Below are 18,289 nucleotides of genomic sequence, written 5' to 3'. Positions count from 1 at the left end.
CAGCACATTTCATGGTTCAGGGAGTATTTGAACCCCGGTTCCCCAGAGTGCTAATCCAATCTTCAAACCACTACACTATAAGTGATCTCAGGTTATTTAACTTTCAGCCTTAAAATAAGCCATGTAACAATACGGAGACTCCTTTCTTCTTTCACAGGCTGACTGACCTTTACCCAGTTAATTTTGGTCCACAGTATATTGCAATATAGTATACGATGTGGTGAAAGTCATCATCATGACTGGCCCGACCAGTGCTTGACATTGACTACTATGCCACTCAGGAATGTCCACTCTGAATTTTATTCTGAATCCCAAAGGAGTTAGGCAAGGTGATGAATCCTTCCTTTAAAGAGATGAACACCTTGGTTAAATTTCAGTCTAAAACCAGGAAAGAATTTACTCTCCCACTAATATGGGACCCCCAAGACACCAGTGTTCATTCAGATAATTCAACCTTGAATTGAGACCTGGGCCAAAATATATAGGTTTTTTAAAATTATTTATTTCAACTGTCTGGGTTTACTTATTATTTTTAATAAATACAGTCATGATAGAGATCTAGAATGGGGTTTGGGTTCCCATTTCATTTCCAATGTCCCTGATCTAGACTAGGTCCCTATGCCAGTTTCCCACAAAATAAAATAAAATAAAATAAAATCCCCTTCAGATTATTCTTTGCTATTGCACTTTATTTCAGGAAAATATCAGCACAGAGAGAGGAATCATGCAAACCGGTTAGTGGATTATAGGTTGGGGCTACTTTCCCATTACATTTGAAAGCTAGGTGAGTCTATTAGTTCCTTCTTTTTATCAGCTGCTCCTTGTTGTTCAACTCAGGTTTGATCAAAATAATGTAGCATTTGGGTGAAAAGATACAGATGAGTAAGCCAAAACTGGAAGCCAAGATAGAGAACATCTCCACAGCTAGCATGCTTTTCCCCTTAGTACTCAGGTATGTTGGGATGAAGCACAGCCAAACACTGCAAAAGACCAACATGCTGAAAGTAATAAACTTGGCTTCATTGAAACTGTCCGGTAACTTCCTGGCAAAGAAGGCCACCGTTAAACTGATCACGGCTAGGAAACCCATGAAACCCAAGGCAGAGTAAAACATAGCACTTGAGCCTTCATGACACTTGAGTAGTATTTTTTCAGCCACTGAGTACATGTCAAAGTCTGGGAACGGAGGAGAGGTTGTCAGCCATATAGTACTAATTGTGGCTTGAATAAGGGAGCAAGAAAGAACAATAGAAGATGCCAGTCTTTTCCCCGTCCATTTCCTTATCCTGGATCCTGGTTTGGTGGCTGTGAATGCGAGAATGACTGTGATGGTTTTGGCCAATATGCAAGAAAGAGCCACTGAGAAGATCATGCCAAAAGCAGTTTGTTGAAGGAGGCATGTGATTTTTCCAGGCTGGCCAATGAATAGCAAAGCGCAAAGGAAGGACATAAGGAGGGAGATCAGGAGAATGTAGGTGAGTTTCTTGTTGTTGGCTTTGACAATGGGAGTATCCTTGTACTTTATGAAGATCCCAAGAATTATGACTGTGAGGAAAGAAAAGCTGAGAGCAAAAGTGGCCAAAATGATCCCTAAAGGCTCTCCAAAAGACAAGAAGGTGATTCCTTTTGGGAGACATTCATCCTTTTCCTCATTTTGATATTGATGTCCAGGGCACTCAAAACAGTCATCCATGTCTGAAAAACAAAAGAAATCTTTCTATCTGGGAAAAGTCTGAGTGTTTCTAAACAGTAGAAATAGTGCTGTTTGACAAACCATTAAATACCATGGCTCCATCCTACAGGATCCTGGAATTTGCAGTATCATGAGGCACTAGTCCTATTTGTCAGAAGACTTTGTAGAACTACAAATACCAGGATCCTGTAGAATGGAACCATAGCACTTAAAGTGGTGTCAAACTGCATTATGTTTACAGTGTAGATCATCAGTAGATTTGTTTATGGGAAGACATATACATTGTGCATAAGTCAAAGTTTCCTTGAAAACCAAACTTGCACCCTTTTAAAATTACTATATTTTCACAAGGGAACATGGCTGTTTACTCCCAGAGTAATATAGGTCCTGATCCAAATGTGTAGAAGGAAGACTCATCCTTGTTGGTTAAGATGTGTTCTCTTCCTTATTTTGCAAGGGAAAAGGTCATTTACTTACTTATTTTTAGGTTAGTTACAAGTACAGTCAAGAATAAAATGTAAAATCCCAATCATTTGGCAGAAGCTAAACCTATAGAACATAAAACCAGGGGCTGGGAGATAAAATTATAAAACCTCAGTGAAACTAAAGATAAAATTGTGGTACGGTGGGAGAAAACACAGGGTACTGTATGCAATAAGATGGGAGAAGAATAGTTAATTGAAATGCCATAATGTAGACATGGAATGAGTTGCTCTATGGAAGGCATGCCATAAATAAGTTGTGACCACAGACAAGGCCAGCAAACTGGCAATGATGTCTGGGAGTTGAACTCCAACAACATATAGGCTGTTGCAAAATCCTTTAGAAATTCAAAGGTTAAAACCAGCTCATTGAAGTGGTTCTACAAAGAGACTGCTAGCCAATGCAGAAGTCAAAGCACTTACACACTGCTACAACTTGGGATTCTGCCAACCTTGCCAGAAAGAGACCCTGACTATGAGAAAGAACAATAAAGTCACAGTCTTCCTGCCCCTTTCTTTCTGGAGGTGATTCTGCAAGGCAACCAAAACAGTCTGAGTTCACGTTATTGGTGCATTTAGAACGTACCTGGACATAACTGTCAGAGATTAATTTCTCCTTTTTTCTTCCCCTTGTACCTTTTAATAAAATATCTAGTGAGACAGAACTTAATAATCTTTGGCTAAGATGCAGTTTAACTCCCTAAAAACCACAAAACCATGGTACTTGTTATTCACAAGATCTGGCACAGCTTAGCAATAGCAATAGCAAGTACACTTCTGTACTGCTGATCTAATCTGACCTGGAGAGACACCTGTTTCAATATCTGAAGAATAGCCTTGAATGCAGGAGAAATACCAGGATTCAGTAGGAAAGTAAATTTACCTGATTGAAGAAGTTGGGCATCCTCTTGACCTCCCTAAGTGGTTTACAATTTGTAAACTAATTCTCCCCAACAAGCTGGGTACTCATTTTATTGACTTTGGAAGGATGCAAGCCTGAGTTGAGCTTGAACCCTTGACTGCCATTGAACTCACAACCTTGCAGTGTGTGAGTGAGTAGCTGCAGTACAGGCATTTAACCACTGCACCACAAGGGATCCTACTTGTAAATACATGTTATTCTATCTTACTTGTAATCACTTGAGAGCATTTTCATATTAGCCATTTTTCAACAAATTGAAACATGGATAATATTAGAGAATCAAGTTCCTGAGATGTTCATATCATGGCTGATACAGCTAATAAATACAGAGTAGCAACTTTCCTACCTGTCTGGTTTGAAATCTTCCCCTCTGGGCATGGAATGCAATTGTAGCAGCAAAATGGCTCCCCTTCCTTCTTTGTTTTCCTAAAGCCCAACCGACATTTGTCATTGCATTGAGAGAGGGGTAGTGCCTGTCCATTAAAAGAAAGAGAGAGGGTGAGGAGGGGTCTTCTAGAAATCAGAATTTTAGTATCTAAAGAAATACACACTTAAAGATATTGCTTCATTTGAGAATGGGCTAAAAGTCTTATTTTCATACATCACATTTTTCCAATAGCCACCAATTGATCTAGACTAGAGTGAGACATTTGGCCTATCAACAAGTGGCCAGTGTCTGTAAAGAGAAACTAAGAAGGGATAAATCATGTGGGAGAGGTTAAGAAACAAGCAGAACAGTGAACCTGGAGGAGGGTGACTTTCCATATATTGTACAGTCATCTCTTGGATAAGATTCTCTATTCAGCTGCTATAATTTTTTTTAAAAATACTTCGAATTTATTGCAACTATAACGGGCTTTTGACATTTCTTCTCTCCCATGTCAAAGAATTTCATTTTCAGAACTGACGTTAGTTGTAGATAATCAGCCACATTAATTTCAAGCGAGTCTCAGACATAGTAGATTTATAGAATCAATTGCTGATTGGTAAAGTAATATCATGTAGATTGATTTGATTCAATGGGAATGAACTTTTTTTTTTTTGGGGGGGGGGAAGGAATTGGAATAATGAAACCTTTCAGATGTTCCTGGAGTGAAATTATTTTATTTTATTATTATTATTAGTTTTGTATTCCCACCCTGACTTTCTTCCAGAACAGGAGCCAAAGTAGCTTCTTTCATCTTTCATCATTAGCTATAGTGAAGAAGAAACTCTTGAGAGCTGGACTCTAGAAACATCTAGAGGGCCATATAGTTCCCACCCTGATTTAGGCCAATGCATATATACAAGATATGATTGATGTGGATTCAACTGCCTATAGTATTTAAATTAAATATAGTATTTAAATATATTAAAATAGGAGGTGTGAGGCGGTGTCATTTGCCCCCCTCACATCTAAACTGACCTGGAGAGACACCTGTTCCAATATCGGAAGAATAGCCTTGAATGCAGGAGAAATACCAGGATTCAGTAGGAAAGTAAATTTACCTGATTGAAGAAGTTGGGCCACACAATGGCATCCTCTTGAATGGTGAACTTCTTGTCCATAGGAGCCTGAGGGTCCACTTTACCAACTTTTCTTCTAACAAAGGACTGATTGGGGAATGTGACCCAGTTGAGAATATCAAATCCTGAGAGTAATTCCCCATTTTGGTCAAAGGAAACTTCTTCCCCAACGCTATTGTTAAATGAAACGCTTCTCAGAAATTGGTGGAGCTAAATGAGGATAGGAATTGATGGAGAGATGCATAGAGAGATGTCTCAAAGTGATAATGTTTCACACTGATTTTGAATGGATGTGATTTCCCATCACAGTTTAAGGTACACACCTATACTTATAACTTAGTTATGAAGCAGAGAAACTAAGGACATTATCAGACCAGCCTGCTTTCCTGTCAGAATCTCACTAGTTTAAGAATGGAGGCATAACAGTTTGGTCTAATTTCTTATCACCCTTTCTCCCATAATAGGACTTTGGCGATCCATGGTTGCATGATCTGTTTTCTGCACTGCCAACTCTTGACTTTTGGTAGGAATTTAGGCGAGAACAAGCAGTTGTCACAACTATTCATTGTCCCCCAAAGACCTGTCTGCTGGTTGAATGTGCATAGAGCAGCTAGCTGGCTTCAGGAAGACGTTGGTAGGTGGGATTGCTTTCTCCCCTTTCACTCCTGAAGTGCGGAGCTGCTGCATATGCATTTAAACAGAAACACCATGGTTTTGGAGGAATCGGAGGGACAAGCAATCTCAGCAGCCTACACCTCCCTGAAGCTGGCTGCTTTGTGAATATACACAGAGCTGCCAGCTTTGAGAAGGTATTGGTGGCCGTGATCACTATGGCATGCAGGGGGTGAGCAAGGAAGGAGCAGAATCACATCTGCTCACACCATGTAACTTCCCAAAAAGCACAACTGCAGTGGAAAGGACCTACTGCATAAAGGCAGAAATACAAAAGCACCAAGGTTGGAACCCTGTTGATGGGCTTTGCCCATTAATCAAAAGGTGCAATACAGTAATGAATGGAATGCAAGGCAGCAGCAAGTCAGACACAGCTTGTGTGATAAGTACAAAACAAAAATGCCTTTGTCTTGTTAAAATTCTGCTTTTTTAGGCTCATGTCATAAAGTCCTAAGAAACCCTGTTAATGAAATGTGAAGACATGTAGTACGAAACTGGTCAGAGTATCTTAATGGGCATTGGGGTCTACTTATGAATGTCAGTAGCCTTAAGCCAGTGTCCTGATGTATGTCAGGCTTTACCAGTGTATATCAGCACTTTCTAACTGGTGTCCCAATGACCACCAAGTGTCCTGTTTGCAATAGTGCCATTGTACTTTTTCTCCTATTACACACCAGTCCTGATGCAACTCAGTTCCAATGTTTAATGGTCACTTTCCTGGTTTCCCGATGATGTAATGTCATGGCAGTCCAATGTTTAATATGGATGCTTTAAAATTGTTCAGTTCTATCTCCCATAGTACTCTTAAATAGTTGTACAGTGTACATGCCTAATAAAGGTTGAATGATTGAATAAATAGTTGTACATTCATCAAAAGAGGACAATCTAAATACGCACAGAAGACAACCATCACCACTACCATTAATGATCAAAAGAGTAAAACCTCTTTGACTCCAGTACTAGCAGAAGACTCTCAGACAGTTGAAAAGTGGAAGAAATAGCAGTCAGTTAGAAGCCCATATTCCAGTTTTGACATAGGCTGAATCTGCACTGAAGCATGAATGCTGCTTTAACAGCCATGGTTGGAATAATGTGGAATTCTGGGATGTTTCGTTTAGGAAGATATTTAATCTTCTCTGTGAGAGACCTCTGGTGCCTCACCAATCTACAAATACCAGGATGCAAGACAACTGAGCCCTTACAATTAAAGTGGTGTCAAACTGGTTTGTGTCTGCAGTGCAGAGGCAGCCCTAGACACCTCTTGAGATAGTAAAAGTTCACTTGTTGTAACTCTACGTACAGCAAACACTTCTGCATTATTCAGATTACCTGCCATGGGTGTATATTCCAACGTTCCGCTCTTGCACCATCCACCATTGCTCTGTGTATCAATTTGGATGAGTACATGGTCTGCAAAGCATGCGCCACAGCATAGACAGCATTGTAGATGGAATAACTATGCCCAGTTACTTTCATTTCAAAAACAGACACAGGAAGACTCTCTAGCTTTTCTTTCCCAGTGCAGAATATTCCATGTTTCATGTCTAATGAAGGATCAGGCAAAATACAGTTAAATGCATCTTCCCAGAAAGCCCTCAGAAACTTGTCTTCTTTTTCTATGACCGGGTTTCTTGTCTGAAGAAATTTTTTGAATCCTAAAAGTTCCTTTGAATGAACTGCAAAGGATACAGCCCCATGAAGGAAATCTATCCCCCAGTTTCTTTGTAAGGAAAATGATGTGAACTCCATCTGGGCTGTCATAATCCACACTTTTGTGGTGATTTGCAATGGTTCATCCCCTCCTTCTGCAGTGCTTTGCATCATCCTTATTGCCTGAATAGCCTGAATTTCACCATGTATAACTAACACATTGGCAGTACTTCCCATAACCACCTGGATTGTTTCACTACTTTCCTTTATCAATTCGCTGAATTCACTAGAAAATGTAAGGTTAGGAAATCTTGCTATGAAATGAAAACAAATGCCTTTCTGGGCAAATATGGGAAGAACATTTTGTACAAATCTCTGTCCATTGTCATCATTCAGAGAAAGCACCCCAATCCATATCCAGCTGAAATGCAAGAGTAACTGGAGAATTCCCTCATACTGATAAGCTCTATCTGGGAACATACGGTGGAAGAAAAGACCTTGGTCATGATATTTTGCCACAGGGGAAGATCCAAAGATGAGCTAATTAGGAAAAAAACAGGAAACAGAGAGGAACTGAAGTGATATCAAACCTGAAACCAATGAAACTTCAATCAAGAACTGCTAATCAAATACTGCTCCATCAGCCCTTCAGATCCATGGATTTTTTGATCTGTGGATGCAAAGGTCCATGGTTTGAAAATATAATAATAATAATAATAATAATATAATTTATTTATATTCCACCTTTTCCCGTGGAAATCAAAGCGGATTACAACACAATATAACAGTAAAATCTCATAAGAGTAAAATTTACAATTTCAAACAGTCCCATTTCCCAACCCTCCCCAATCATAAAACAATAGTCAAAAAGCAATGAAATGGAAATCAAACAACATAAATTAAAATCAATACGAATTATCCAAAAGAAAAAAAACAATTTAAAGGTAGATTTGAGGTGAGACCAATACCTTCTTCTGGGGGGGGGGGGGGACGCAGCCATTGATGTTGGTGAGGGGGAGGCAAGTCTGGTACGGCTAATCTGGCCAGAAGATGTCTGTCTTAATGGCCTTTTTAAAGGCTTTGAGAGCGGTAATATGACAGATCTCATCTGGTAGGTCGTTGCACAGCCTAGGAGTAGTAGATGAAAAGGTCCTCTGGGCTACTGCAGCCAGTCTGGTATTCATAGGCTGCAACAGATTCTTCCCAGAGGACCTAAGTGTGCAGGGTGGATTATATGGAGGAAGGTGCTCCCAGAAGTAGCCTGGATCCCAGGCCATGTAGGGCTTTAAAGGTAATAACCAACACCTTGTACTGTGCCCAGAAACTAATTGACAGCCAATGAAGAGATTTCAAAACAGGTCTTATATGGCCAGCTCTAGATGTGCCCACGACCAACCTGGCACAAGGGTTGCCCCATGTAAAGCACATTGTAGAAGTCAAGTCGACAGGTTATCAGCGCATGTACTACGGTTTCTAGGTCACCCAGCTCCAGGAAGGGTCACAGCTGGCATATCAGGCAAAGCTGATAACAGATAAATATAAAATCCAAATAGCATGCCTTGATTTTGTCATTTTATATAAATGACACCATCTTACTGTTTTTAATGGGACTGGAATATCCATGGATTTTGGATTTTTGAACCAAACCCCAACAGATACCAAGGGCTACTATATTAGAATGATGGGATATTGTTTTTATTCCTTTTAATGTAAAAGAAAAATGTAATGCTACATTTGTCAAAATACACTAGAAAATTGACTTCATATTAGGGTGAAGAACATCTGGCTCTCCAGATGTAGTTGGATTCCAAATCCCATCAATGAGTAGAGCATTTGCAGATGACCTGGTGATTACTTTAGAGAATCCTCATGATAGCATAAAACACATTATTATTATTATTATTATTATTATTATTATTATCCTTTATAAATAAAGGTTTACACAGTGCTGTACATACAGTCTTTTTAATTGGACAGTTCCCTGCCCTCAAGCTTACAATCTAAAAAGACACGACACAAAAGGAGAAGGGAATAGTGGTGGGGAAGGGGATGAGGGCCAGCAGTTCTTCTCTACCTCCGAGGCAGGAAATGATTCAATAAAACAGACAACAAAAGAACATCAAATAGCAAGTGACACTTATTAAAACTACTTTAAAAATTTGCAACAATATCAGGTTCCAAGGTTGATAAAGAAAAAAACAATAATATTAACAAAAACATGCCTATAGAAGAAAAACACATCTAGAAGAAATAATAGAATTTAAATTAGGAAACAATGTGAAATATCTAGGTATTAACATCACAAAGAAGAACTCTGATCTTTTAAAGAAAAATTACAAGCGAACAAGGAAGGGAAAAAGGATTTAGAAAATTTGGAGGGGATGCAAAATTCCTTTTTAGGAAGAATAGCCCTAATATAAATAAATGTACTTCTGAAGATGCTGTTCCTCTATCAGACAATCCCAATAGTAAAGTTAAGATGTTATATTTTTTGATTTCTGTGAAGGGTAATACTTTAAACTAACAAAAGGTAGAATGTTAACAGGAAATTTACATAACTATACTTTAAAAAAAGGTTAATAGATAAGGACCTTACTCATTGGTAATTCACTTGTTCTCATACATCCAAACACCAATATATGTTGGCAAAGTCGTACATAATTGTTTGAAGGACCCAGTCAATGTATACTGTTGAACCACAACCAAGACCACTAAAACAATGCACCTGTTACACCTTTTACCTCTGATTACAGTTAAATTTGCAACAGTTGCCAAGAAGGAGAGAGATCTAGAAGAGCACTTACATCTAAAGCTATTCATGTAGAAAGGTGGAAAGGAATTAGCCGTTTGTTACATGTGGGATTTCTGAAATTTGAAGAGAAGTGTAAAAGTAACTTCCTTTATGCACCAATGTAACATGTCTGTGACATGTGCTAGATCAAACCTGGACATTCAAGGATGTTTTATTTAAGTAACAAAAAATCCCCCTTTGTGAACCTACAACTTTACAGCTAAATGCTTATTTATCCCTTCATGCATTGTCAAGCACAACTTACTTGTGACATCTTGTATACAGGTAGGATGGTCCCCATGGAAAGACAAAAGTCAGTGTTAGGTCCGGCAATGACTGCTACAGGAAGGTTCTCAGCATCACATTTGTAATTGGCAGTGACTTTGTGCCTTCCAGACAAAAGTTCATTTACAGCAAGATAGGTCCCACTTTCACTGAACTGGTTGTTATAGATGTGGAAACCCAGGGTAATATTAGGTAAGAGTTGTTGGTTTTCATTGGTCTCCTTTACAGCAAACACCAAGGACACAATGTGCTGATAGAGTTGTGTCATCACCCTGTAAGGAGCAATATTTACAATATAAATGTTTATTTACCATGCTATGTAAGTGTTTCTATGCTTCAGATCAGAGCATTTGTTCTAGTTCATTTCACTGAAAAACGATTTCAATACAAATGTATATTACAATGAAAAACTCAGCAACTTACAGGGGAAAATCAGAAAGTTCTTGAGATGGATGGATTTCAAACGTTATTGTATTTGAAAATATGTACACCTGAAACATAATCGCAGCGATGAAGACATCCCCTGACTGATAATATTGATGATGTATTGCAACAGGTTCTCTGATAGAACATTGTATGCGTGGATTCTTGCTGAGCACTAGGGAGAGCAACACTGATACCAAGACCATAAACCCTGTGATTTTCCAAGAGAGTCTTAAATTTAGGTAAGTAAATGCTTTCCACATCGTCAATCTAGTCCCTCTGTCTAGCAAAACCTGGTTTCACTGGTTTCTTTTCCAGAAGAATCAAAACCAGAAAGGTAACAGTTGAAGCAGAAGCATGTGGACTGACAGATCAAGGTCTACATCTGTAGCCCAAGTGATGCATGGCATGGAGGGTATTAATATAAGTATGGCTTCACAGTTGCATATGTTGCCACTAGAACTCTCTGGGGAGTGGTGGAACAGGAGTAAAAATAACTATATTTCCCTGGATAAAGGTGAGAAAATAAGCTACTCTGGATTGTTGAGATGTAAGAGAAGGAAAGAAAACATGTTTATCACATCTCAGAAAATGTCTTTTCCATCAGTGAGACAACAAGTTCTGGGAGGAGATGCTTTCACTCTTTTTTCTATCTATTCACCCTTCCTTCCTTCCTTCCTTCCTTCCTTCCTTCCTTCCTTCCTTCCTTCCTTCCTTCCTTCCTTCCTATTATGTTCTATTCTATTCTATACTCCTTTTCTTGATGGGCAATTTTTTTCTTTTCAAGAAGGTTTTGAATATCAATCCTACTTAGGGTAGGGTTTATTTTGCAAAATATCCCCCTCTCCAAATATTCCCAAAAGCAAATCTTGCTTTTACAATTTATTTTTAACTATTGTATTGATGTGATGTTTTAGGTTCTGTTTGTAAAGTTGTATTGTTTATAAAATAACTGTTGTGAGCTGCCTTGGGTCCAATTTGGGAGAAAGGTGGCACATTAAATAAATAAATAAATAAATAAATAAATAAATACTCCTTTCTTTCCTTGATATCTGCTGGAGTTTGGTTCCAGGGCCTCTACTCCCATGGATTACAAAATCTGTGAAGGCTCATGCACCACTATATACAATGGCATAGTAAAATGAAGGCTTTTATATAAAATCGCAAAATCAAGGTTTGCTTTTGGGAATACTTTTTGGGGAATATTTTCAAGCCATAGATGGTTAGATCCATGGATGTAGGATCCATGGATATGGCGGGCCAACTGTATATCATTCTATGCAGATGATGTTGGTTGCCAATTAGATACTTTTTCCATGGAATGTTAGTTGCAACTCATTGATACAGCTTCCGATGCCTAGAACACCATGAACAAATAAATCTGAGACTCATGTCCACCATGATAGCCATTTTGCTCCAAGACAGTGGGACATTTGCCATTTACCACCACAGCACAGGGCAACATCCCATCACAATATTGACTGAATGTCTCCTAAAGATTTCACCCTGAAAAAGCTACTGTTTATCTCGAGGTTGAGATAACATGGGAGCCTTTAACACAACATGTTAAGCTTAAAGGTTTTTTTTTTTGTTAATTAATTTATTAATTCCCTTTTTCTTACAAATAGTTTTAATGAATGCATACATACCCTGCCATCTGGACTAAAACTCTCCCAAGATGGTGTGGAGGTGAGTCCCACTCACCAAACTATTTTCCTATGGTTGTAGCCCCATGAGCTTCGTTATCCCATCGCTGCCACCAATTTAGGTGACATGAGCCCCCAAAACTACTTATCTTTCTTTTTTTAAAACTTCACTTTCAGATGTTATCTAGTAGCGTGGTTACTTATTTCAGACCCAGACAAGCTTCCAAGAAGTTAACAATAAAACTTTATTTGAAAAACAGTTTAACAATGTTTCACTTGTTCATTTGGTACCTTCACTTGTTATTGTTTCACTTTGTTTCTCTTAGTTATACTTTGGCCCGGTAGACTGCCGGTTTGCGGTTGTCTGGGGCCAATTTTCGGGCTCGGGATTGTGGAGCAACCATATAGTCCCAAGCTCTAGTGCACGGTGGTGGCACCATCATGGCGGCCTCCCAGCCACATGGGGGCTGCCATGATGATGCAAGCACAGCACAGTGTCCTCACGTCAAGGTGCCGTGCTAGCATCATCAACATGTGACAGAGCACCAGTGGCGCACTCATGGTGCCTGCCATGCACAGCAAAAAGGGACGCCATGTGGTTTATCTTAACTTTCTTTCAGAGTAAGAATTTTCTCCGTCTTCCCTTCCATAAGTCCTTGTAAAGACTAGTTTTCTGACTCCAGTTCATTTACTTTTTCTTCAAATGTCCCAATAACTTCATCTTTTTGTTTAATTTTTAGTTTAATTTTTGCTTTTGAAGCATCCTGTTTTTTAATCCTCTCCTTAAAACTATCCAGGTTCTCTTTTAAGTCATTGAACTTCTTCATGGAATCATGTAGCTTTTGTACATTTTCTAAAAGCTTATCACTCTATTTAGAAGGTCTTTCTCTTGAATTAACCTCTTCAACTTCTCTGTCTGTTCTTACTTCCTTCTTATATCAACCATGCTCTGTTGAGGTAACTGTTTCATTCGATTCTCTGGCTTTTTGCCACTGTCTTTCATTTCCATGCCAACCAGGGCTTCAAGCTTCTGGCTATGGGTGAAGTTTCTCTCTTGTTGTGACAGTTTTTCCACAGAATAAACTGCTTTTGATTCTGACTTTATCTCTTTATTCTATAATTTGGGACAATTATATCTGAAATGTCCTCAACTATGACAGTTTTATGACTTAGTTCTGGGTAACCTTCTTTAGACCAGTTACTTTTCTTATTCGCCTCAGAATCACAATCTCTCAACCCAAAACCTTTTCTCTCAGTCTCATGTGTTCGTTCCTGTTGCCAAGGCTTAAAATTTATTCCACCATCAAGTTATCCTTTGAAGCTTGCCAGTTTTTATAATTCTTTTTGTCATTCCACTGAGATTTTACCTCAAGTTTTGACATTTTTTTACCGCCATCTTCTCTTATCAAAACTAAATTGTCCATCATCCTGGCTGCTTCAGGCACTGTCTGAGGCTTCTGATCTTGTAACCAACCATTTATATTCTTGAGAGATGACATTGTAAAATTGCTCCAAACCTATTAAATTTTATAATTCTATTTTTAAGTCAATTTAGAGCCATCTATCCAACACTTCAAGAGGTAGACCAATCAATATCCTACTTGAACATATGTTTCATCCACTTTTCTCTTTATTCATCTAAATTCCCTTCAACTGTGTTCTGGAGTTAATCCAAATCTCCGTTTTACCATCTCTTTAAACAAAGTATAGTCCTGTGGCTCTTCTGCTCTCATTTCAGCATATATTTTTGATAATCCTCCACAGATTTGCAAAACTCATTCTTTCTTCATCTTTTATATTTAATTCTTCACAGGTTCTCTCATAATTTGTGAAGAAGGAGCCAAGGTTATCTCCTTTATAATATCTTGGGAATCTTTTAATGTCAGTTTGAGGTACCCTATTTATCTCAGTAATAGTTTGTATTTGAGATATGGGCTCTCTCATTTGCCTCAATCTCAACTGATGATCCATTATTCCTCTCTCAAATTCCCTATCTCTTTCTTTGTTTTTTCAATTCAGCTTCTCTTAACCTCATTCTTTCCTTTTCAAGTTCTTTTTCTATTAAAAACCTCTCATTTCCCTTTTCAGTTCTGGCCATTTTAATTCTCTCTTTTATGTTCTGAATCTCCACACTCTCAAGAGATTCAAATAATGAGGTGACCACACTAGCCACCACCTCTTCATCAACCACCTCTAATATTGAAGGAGCTTTGACTTTCTTAGGAGGCATTTTTATAGTATTTCCTTACTATTACTCAAAATTTTTAGCTTAGGAAATAATCTTAACTGTTTGTTACCCAGTTGTTTATTGAGCTAACACTTGGTTCTTGATGGCAAATTAGTGATTTCTTACTTTACACCAATTTTTTACCTTAGAAATCATTTTTAAAGACATTTTATTTCAGTGTGCTCTTTCTCTGTTCTTTTTAAAGAGAGAGTGTCTTTACCCATTTTCAGTCTATTTCTTTAACTTTTTCTCCACAGTCCCCTACAATTACATCAGTAACACTTTCCCCCCCAGCATAGTTAGTTTCCAGGTAATCTCCTACACAGTACCCTTGACCATTGCCTCAGAGATTACCCTCACTGACTTACACCTATTTACCTTTAAACCACTGAACTTGTATACATTTAAGTTCAACACATTCTCTAGGTTTCTGGTAACTCGAACTCAGAACCCTCACACACCAGTGTTCAAGCATACTCTTAAGTGTTCAAGCATAGCTCCAGTCACTGGATTTTTCATATCCCAGTGCTGCCACCAATTTGTCACAGTGAGTCCCATGCATTAAACAATAGATCCAGGGGGTTCTGGATGAGATGGATTGTCTTGTCTAGATCCATTTCAGTCCCACTTCAGATCTGGATATAAGATGGAGACAGCTTTGGTCATCTTGGTGGATGACCTATGCAGGGAACTGGACAGCGGGAGTTCATCCCTGTTGGTCCTGCAGGATATCTCAACAGCTTCTGATACTATCGACCATAGTATCCTTCTGAGCCGCCTCTGTGGGATGGACTTGGGGGCACTGATGGACTGGTTCCAGTCTTTCTTGGAGGGATGAATTCAGAAGGTGATGTTGGGGAACTCCTGTTCAAACCCCCGGCCATTGACCTGTAGGGTCCCTCAGGGTTCTATTCTGCCATCCATGTTATTTAACATTTACATGAAATAATGAGTTTACTTATTATTTTTTATGAAAATAGTAATCATGGGGACCAGTTCTAGAATGTGGATTGGGTTCCCATTTCAGTTTTGAGATCCCTAATCTAGATCAGGTCCCCATGCCAGTTCCCCACAGAAAAATCTATCACCCCCTTCTGTATTATTATTTACCATTGCACTTTATTTCAGCAATATATCAGAACAGAGAAGAAAAATCATGCAAACCACTTAGCGGGTTCTAGGCAGGGCCTTTTTAAAGTTCATGTTAAAAGCCAATTATTCCAGTGACTCACTGGTCAATTTCTTCGGTGACAGTGATAATTTTCAAGGTTAATAAGTTTGAAATAACTTGAAGACACATTAAAAAAAACTAATTTGAAAGCTAGGTGAGTACTTTAGTTCTTTCTTTTTATTAGCTGCTCCTTGTTGTTCAACTCAGGCTTCAGCAAAATAATGTAGCATTTTGGTAAAAAGATAAAGCTCAGTAAACCAAAGCTGGAAGCCAAGATAGAGAAAATCTCCACAGCCAACATGTTTTTCCCCTTAGAACTCAGGTACGTTGGGATGAAGCACAGCCAAACACTGCAAAAGACCAACATGCTGAAGGTAATAAACTTGGCTTCATTAAAACTGTCTGGTAACTTCCTGGCAAAGAAGGCCACCGTTAAGCTGACCATGGCCAGGAACCCCATGAAACCCAAGGCAGAGTAAAACATACCACCTGAGCCTTCATGACACTTGAGTAGAATTTTTTCAGCCACTGAGTACATGTCAAAGTCTGGGAACAGAGGAGAGGTTGTCAGCCATACAGTAGTAATAACAGCTTGAATAAGGGAGCAAGAAAGGACAATGGAAGATGCCAATCTTTTCCCCATCCATTTCCTCATCCTGGATCCTGGTTTGGTGGCTTTGAATGCGAGAATGACTATGATAGTTTTGGTCAGAATGCAAGAAAGTGCCACTGAGAAAATCACAGCAAAAGCAGTTTGTTGAAGGAGGCATGTGATTTTTCCAGGTTGACCAATGAATAGCAAAGTACAAAGGAAGGACATAAGGAGAGAGATCAGGAGAATATAGGTGAGGTTCTTGTTGTTGGCTTTGACAATGGGAGTGTCCTTGTACTTTATGATGATGCCAAGAATTATGACTGTGAGGAAAGAAAAGCTGAGAGCGAAAGTGGCCAAAATGATCCCTAAAGGCTCTCCAAAAGACAAGAAGGTGATTCCTTTTGGAAGACAGCCATCCTTGTTATTGTTTGGATACTGATGTCCAGGGCACTCAAAACAGTAAGCCATATCTGAAAAACAAAAGGAACCTTTATGTCTGAGAAAAGACCCAGTGTACAATATGTCAAAAGACTTACTTATGGGTAGACTTGTGTATTGTGCCTAACGGGACGTTGTTTTGAAAACCAAACTTCATCCTTTTAAAGTTATTGTATTTCAAAAGGAGACATAGATGTTTACTCCCACAATATTACAGGTCCTGCTCCCAATGTGAAGAAGGAAGCCTCACCTCCATTGTTTAAGAAGTATTATCTTCATCTTCTGGCAAAGAAAGAGGTCATTTATTTACCAATTCATCTTTCACAAATGTTTTTAGATTAGTTGCAAGTACAGTTAAGAATAAAATGTAAACTACCAACCATTTGGCACAAAATATATGGAGAATGGTGGATAAAGCTGGGAGAGATGGATCCCCCCCCCCCAGCTTCATCCAGTAAAACTGATGATAAAATCAGGTGTGGAAAATACAGAGTACTGTAAGCAATAAGATGGGAGAATAAAGAGGAATTGAAATCCATAACATAGACATGAAATGAGGTGCTCTGAGGAAGGCATTTCACAAATATGCTGTGGCCATAGAAAAGGCCAGCAAACTGGCAGTAATGTATGGAAGCCAAATTCCAAGAACATATACATTGCTGCAACATAATTTAGAAATTCTAGTGCTGGAACTTGGAACTGTGCCATCCGTATCAGAAAAGATACCCTGGTTTTGAGAAAGTCCAATAAGGTCAGAATCTACTTGTCCCTTTCTTTCTGGAGTTTATTCAAGGCAACTAAAACAGTCTGGGTTCATGTTATTGTTACATTGACAACATACCTGGACATAATTGGCAGAGGTTAACTTCTCCTGTTTCCCTACCCACATACTTTATAATCCTATAATTAGCAAGTTATCACTTTAAAAATCAGTGGCTAAACTGGGCTTTAACCCACTGTCTAACCAAACAGTCATGGTAGTAATTGTTACTCACAAGATCCTACATAGCTTATTTGTAATCACCTGAGAGCATTTACATATTAGCCATCTTTCAGCAAATTTAAACATTTATAATAGAGAATCAAGTTTCTAAAATGTTCATATGATGGCTGATACAGCTGATAAATGCAGACTGGTACGTTTCCTACCTGTTTGGTTTGAAATCTTTCCCTCTGGGCATGGAATGCAATCGTAGCAGCAAAATGGCTTCCCTTCCTTCTTTCTTTTAGTAAAGCCCAACCAACATTTGTCATTACACTGAGAGAGGGGTAGTGTCTGTCCATTAAAGGGAAAAAAGAAGGGGAGATGTCTTCCAGAAATCTGAATCCTATTGACTCATCTAAAGAAATATACACTTAAAGATAGCTTCATTCTAGAATGAAAATGAAGTCTTGGGCGGGTTACAAACTGCCATTTTGTACGTATTCACTACGTATTAGGGTTAGGAAGGGGCGGTGCTTCGGCACCCCCTAACCCTAGTACGTAGTGAATACGTACAATATGGCGGCGGCCATTCCACATGGCTGCCGCCATATTGACGTAGCGGACGCTGTGCATCTGCACGTCGCACGGTGCTTATGACATCGCGAGTGCACCATTGGCGCCTTGCGGCGTCATAACTGCGCCGCAGGAAGAAGCTCCATTTTGGAGCTTCTTTTTTGCTCCGCGCGGGAGTCACGCGGTTTGGCTGCTGTGGCTCCCTCGCGAAGCAAACAGCAGCGCTGGCAGACCGCCGCAAAGCGGCGGTCTGTAACACACCTTAGTTTCAGACATGACATTTATGCAGT

General features: G+C 39.1%; 2 protein-coding genes across 2 annotated transcripts; both read right to left on the bottom strand.

The window, feature by feature from the left end:
- Positions 1 to 668: 668 nt before the first annotated feature.
- LOC149304016 (vomeronasal type-2 receptor 26-like) lies at positions 669 to 13,569 on the bottom strand. Its single transcript, XM_089480910.1, has 7 exons — positions 13,438 to 13,569; positions 12,997 to 13,184; positions 9,982 to 10,273; positions 6,605 to 7,465; positions 4,586 to 4,813; positions 3,444 to 3,570; positions 669 to 1,695 (listed from the first exon to the last, which is right to left on the bottom strand). The coding sequence occupies exons 1-7, from the start codon at positions 13,567 to 13,569 to the stop codon at positions 794 to 796; spliced, it is 2,730 nt and encodes a 909-aa protein (XP_089337036.1). The 3' UTR covers positions 669 to 793.
- A 2,033-nt stretch (positions 13,570 to 15,602) lies between these two features.
- LOC149304015 (vomeronasal type-2 receptor 26-like) lies at positions 15,603 to 16,533 on the bottom strand. The gene has a single exon (XM_089480789.1). The coding sequence runs from the start codon at positions 16,529 to 16,531 to the stop codon at positions 15,632 to 15,634; it is 900 nt and encodes a 299-aa protein (XP_089336915.1). The 5' UTR covers positions 16,532 to 16,533; the 3' UTR covers positions 15,603 to 15,631.
- Between the last annotated feature and the right edge of the window lie 1,756 nt (positions 16,534 to 18,289).

The sequence above is a fragment of the Sceloporus occidentalis genome, unplaced genomic scaffold, assembly GCF_023333645.1.
Source record: "Sceloporus occidentalis isolate IW3139 unplaced genomic scaffold, rSceOcc1.0.p SCAF_14, whole genome shotgun sequence".
In the NCBI taxonomy this organism is placed as follows: domain Eukaryota; kingdom Metazoa; phylum Chordata; class Lepidosauria; order Squamata; family Phrynosomatidae; genus Sceloporus; species Sceloporus occidentalis.
Note: the sequence above shows the minus strand (reverse complement) of the source record. Positions and strands in the feature narration are given on the sequence as shown.

Bases quoted from the DNA above. Each gene is read 5' to 3' on its own strand.
- LOC149304016 (XM_089480910.1), bottom strand. From the start codon at position 13,569: ATGTCATCTCTCAAGAATATAAATGGTTGGTTACAAGATCAGAAGCCT. The intron at 13,185-13,437 runs GTAAAATCTCAG...CCCAAATTATAG, and splicing joins AAAAAATGTCAAAACTTGAG to AATAAAGAGATAAAGTCAGA. The intron at 4,814-6,604 runs GTAATCTGAATA...ATCCTCATTTAG, and splicing joins GGAATATACACCCATGGCAG to CTCCACCAATTTCTGAGAAG.
- LOC149304015 (XM_089480789.1), bottom strand. From the start codon at position 16,531: ATGGCTTACTGTTTTGAGTGCCCTGGACATCAGTATCCAAACAATAAC.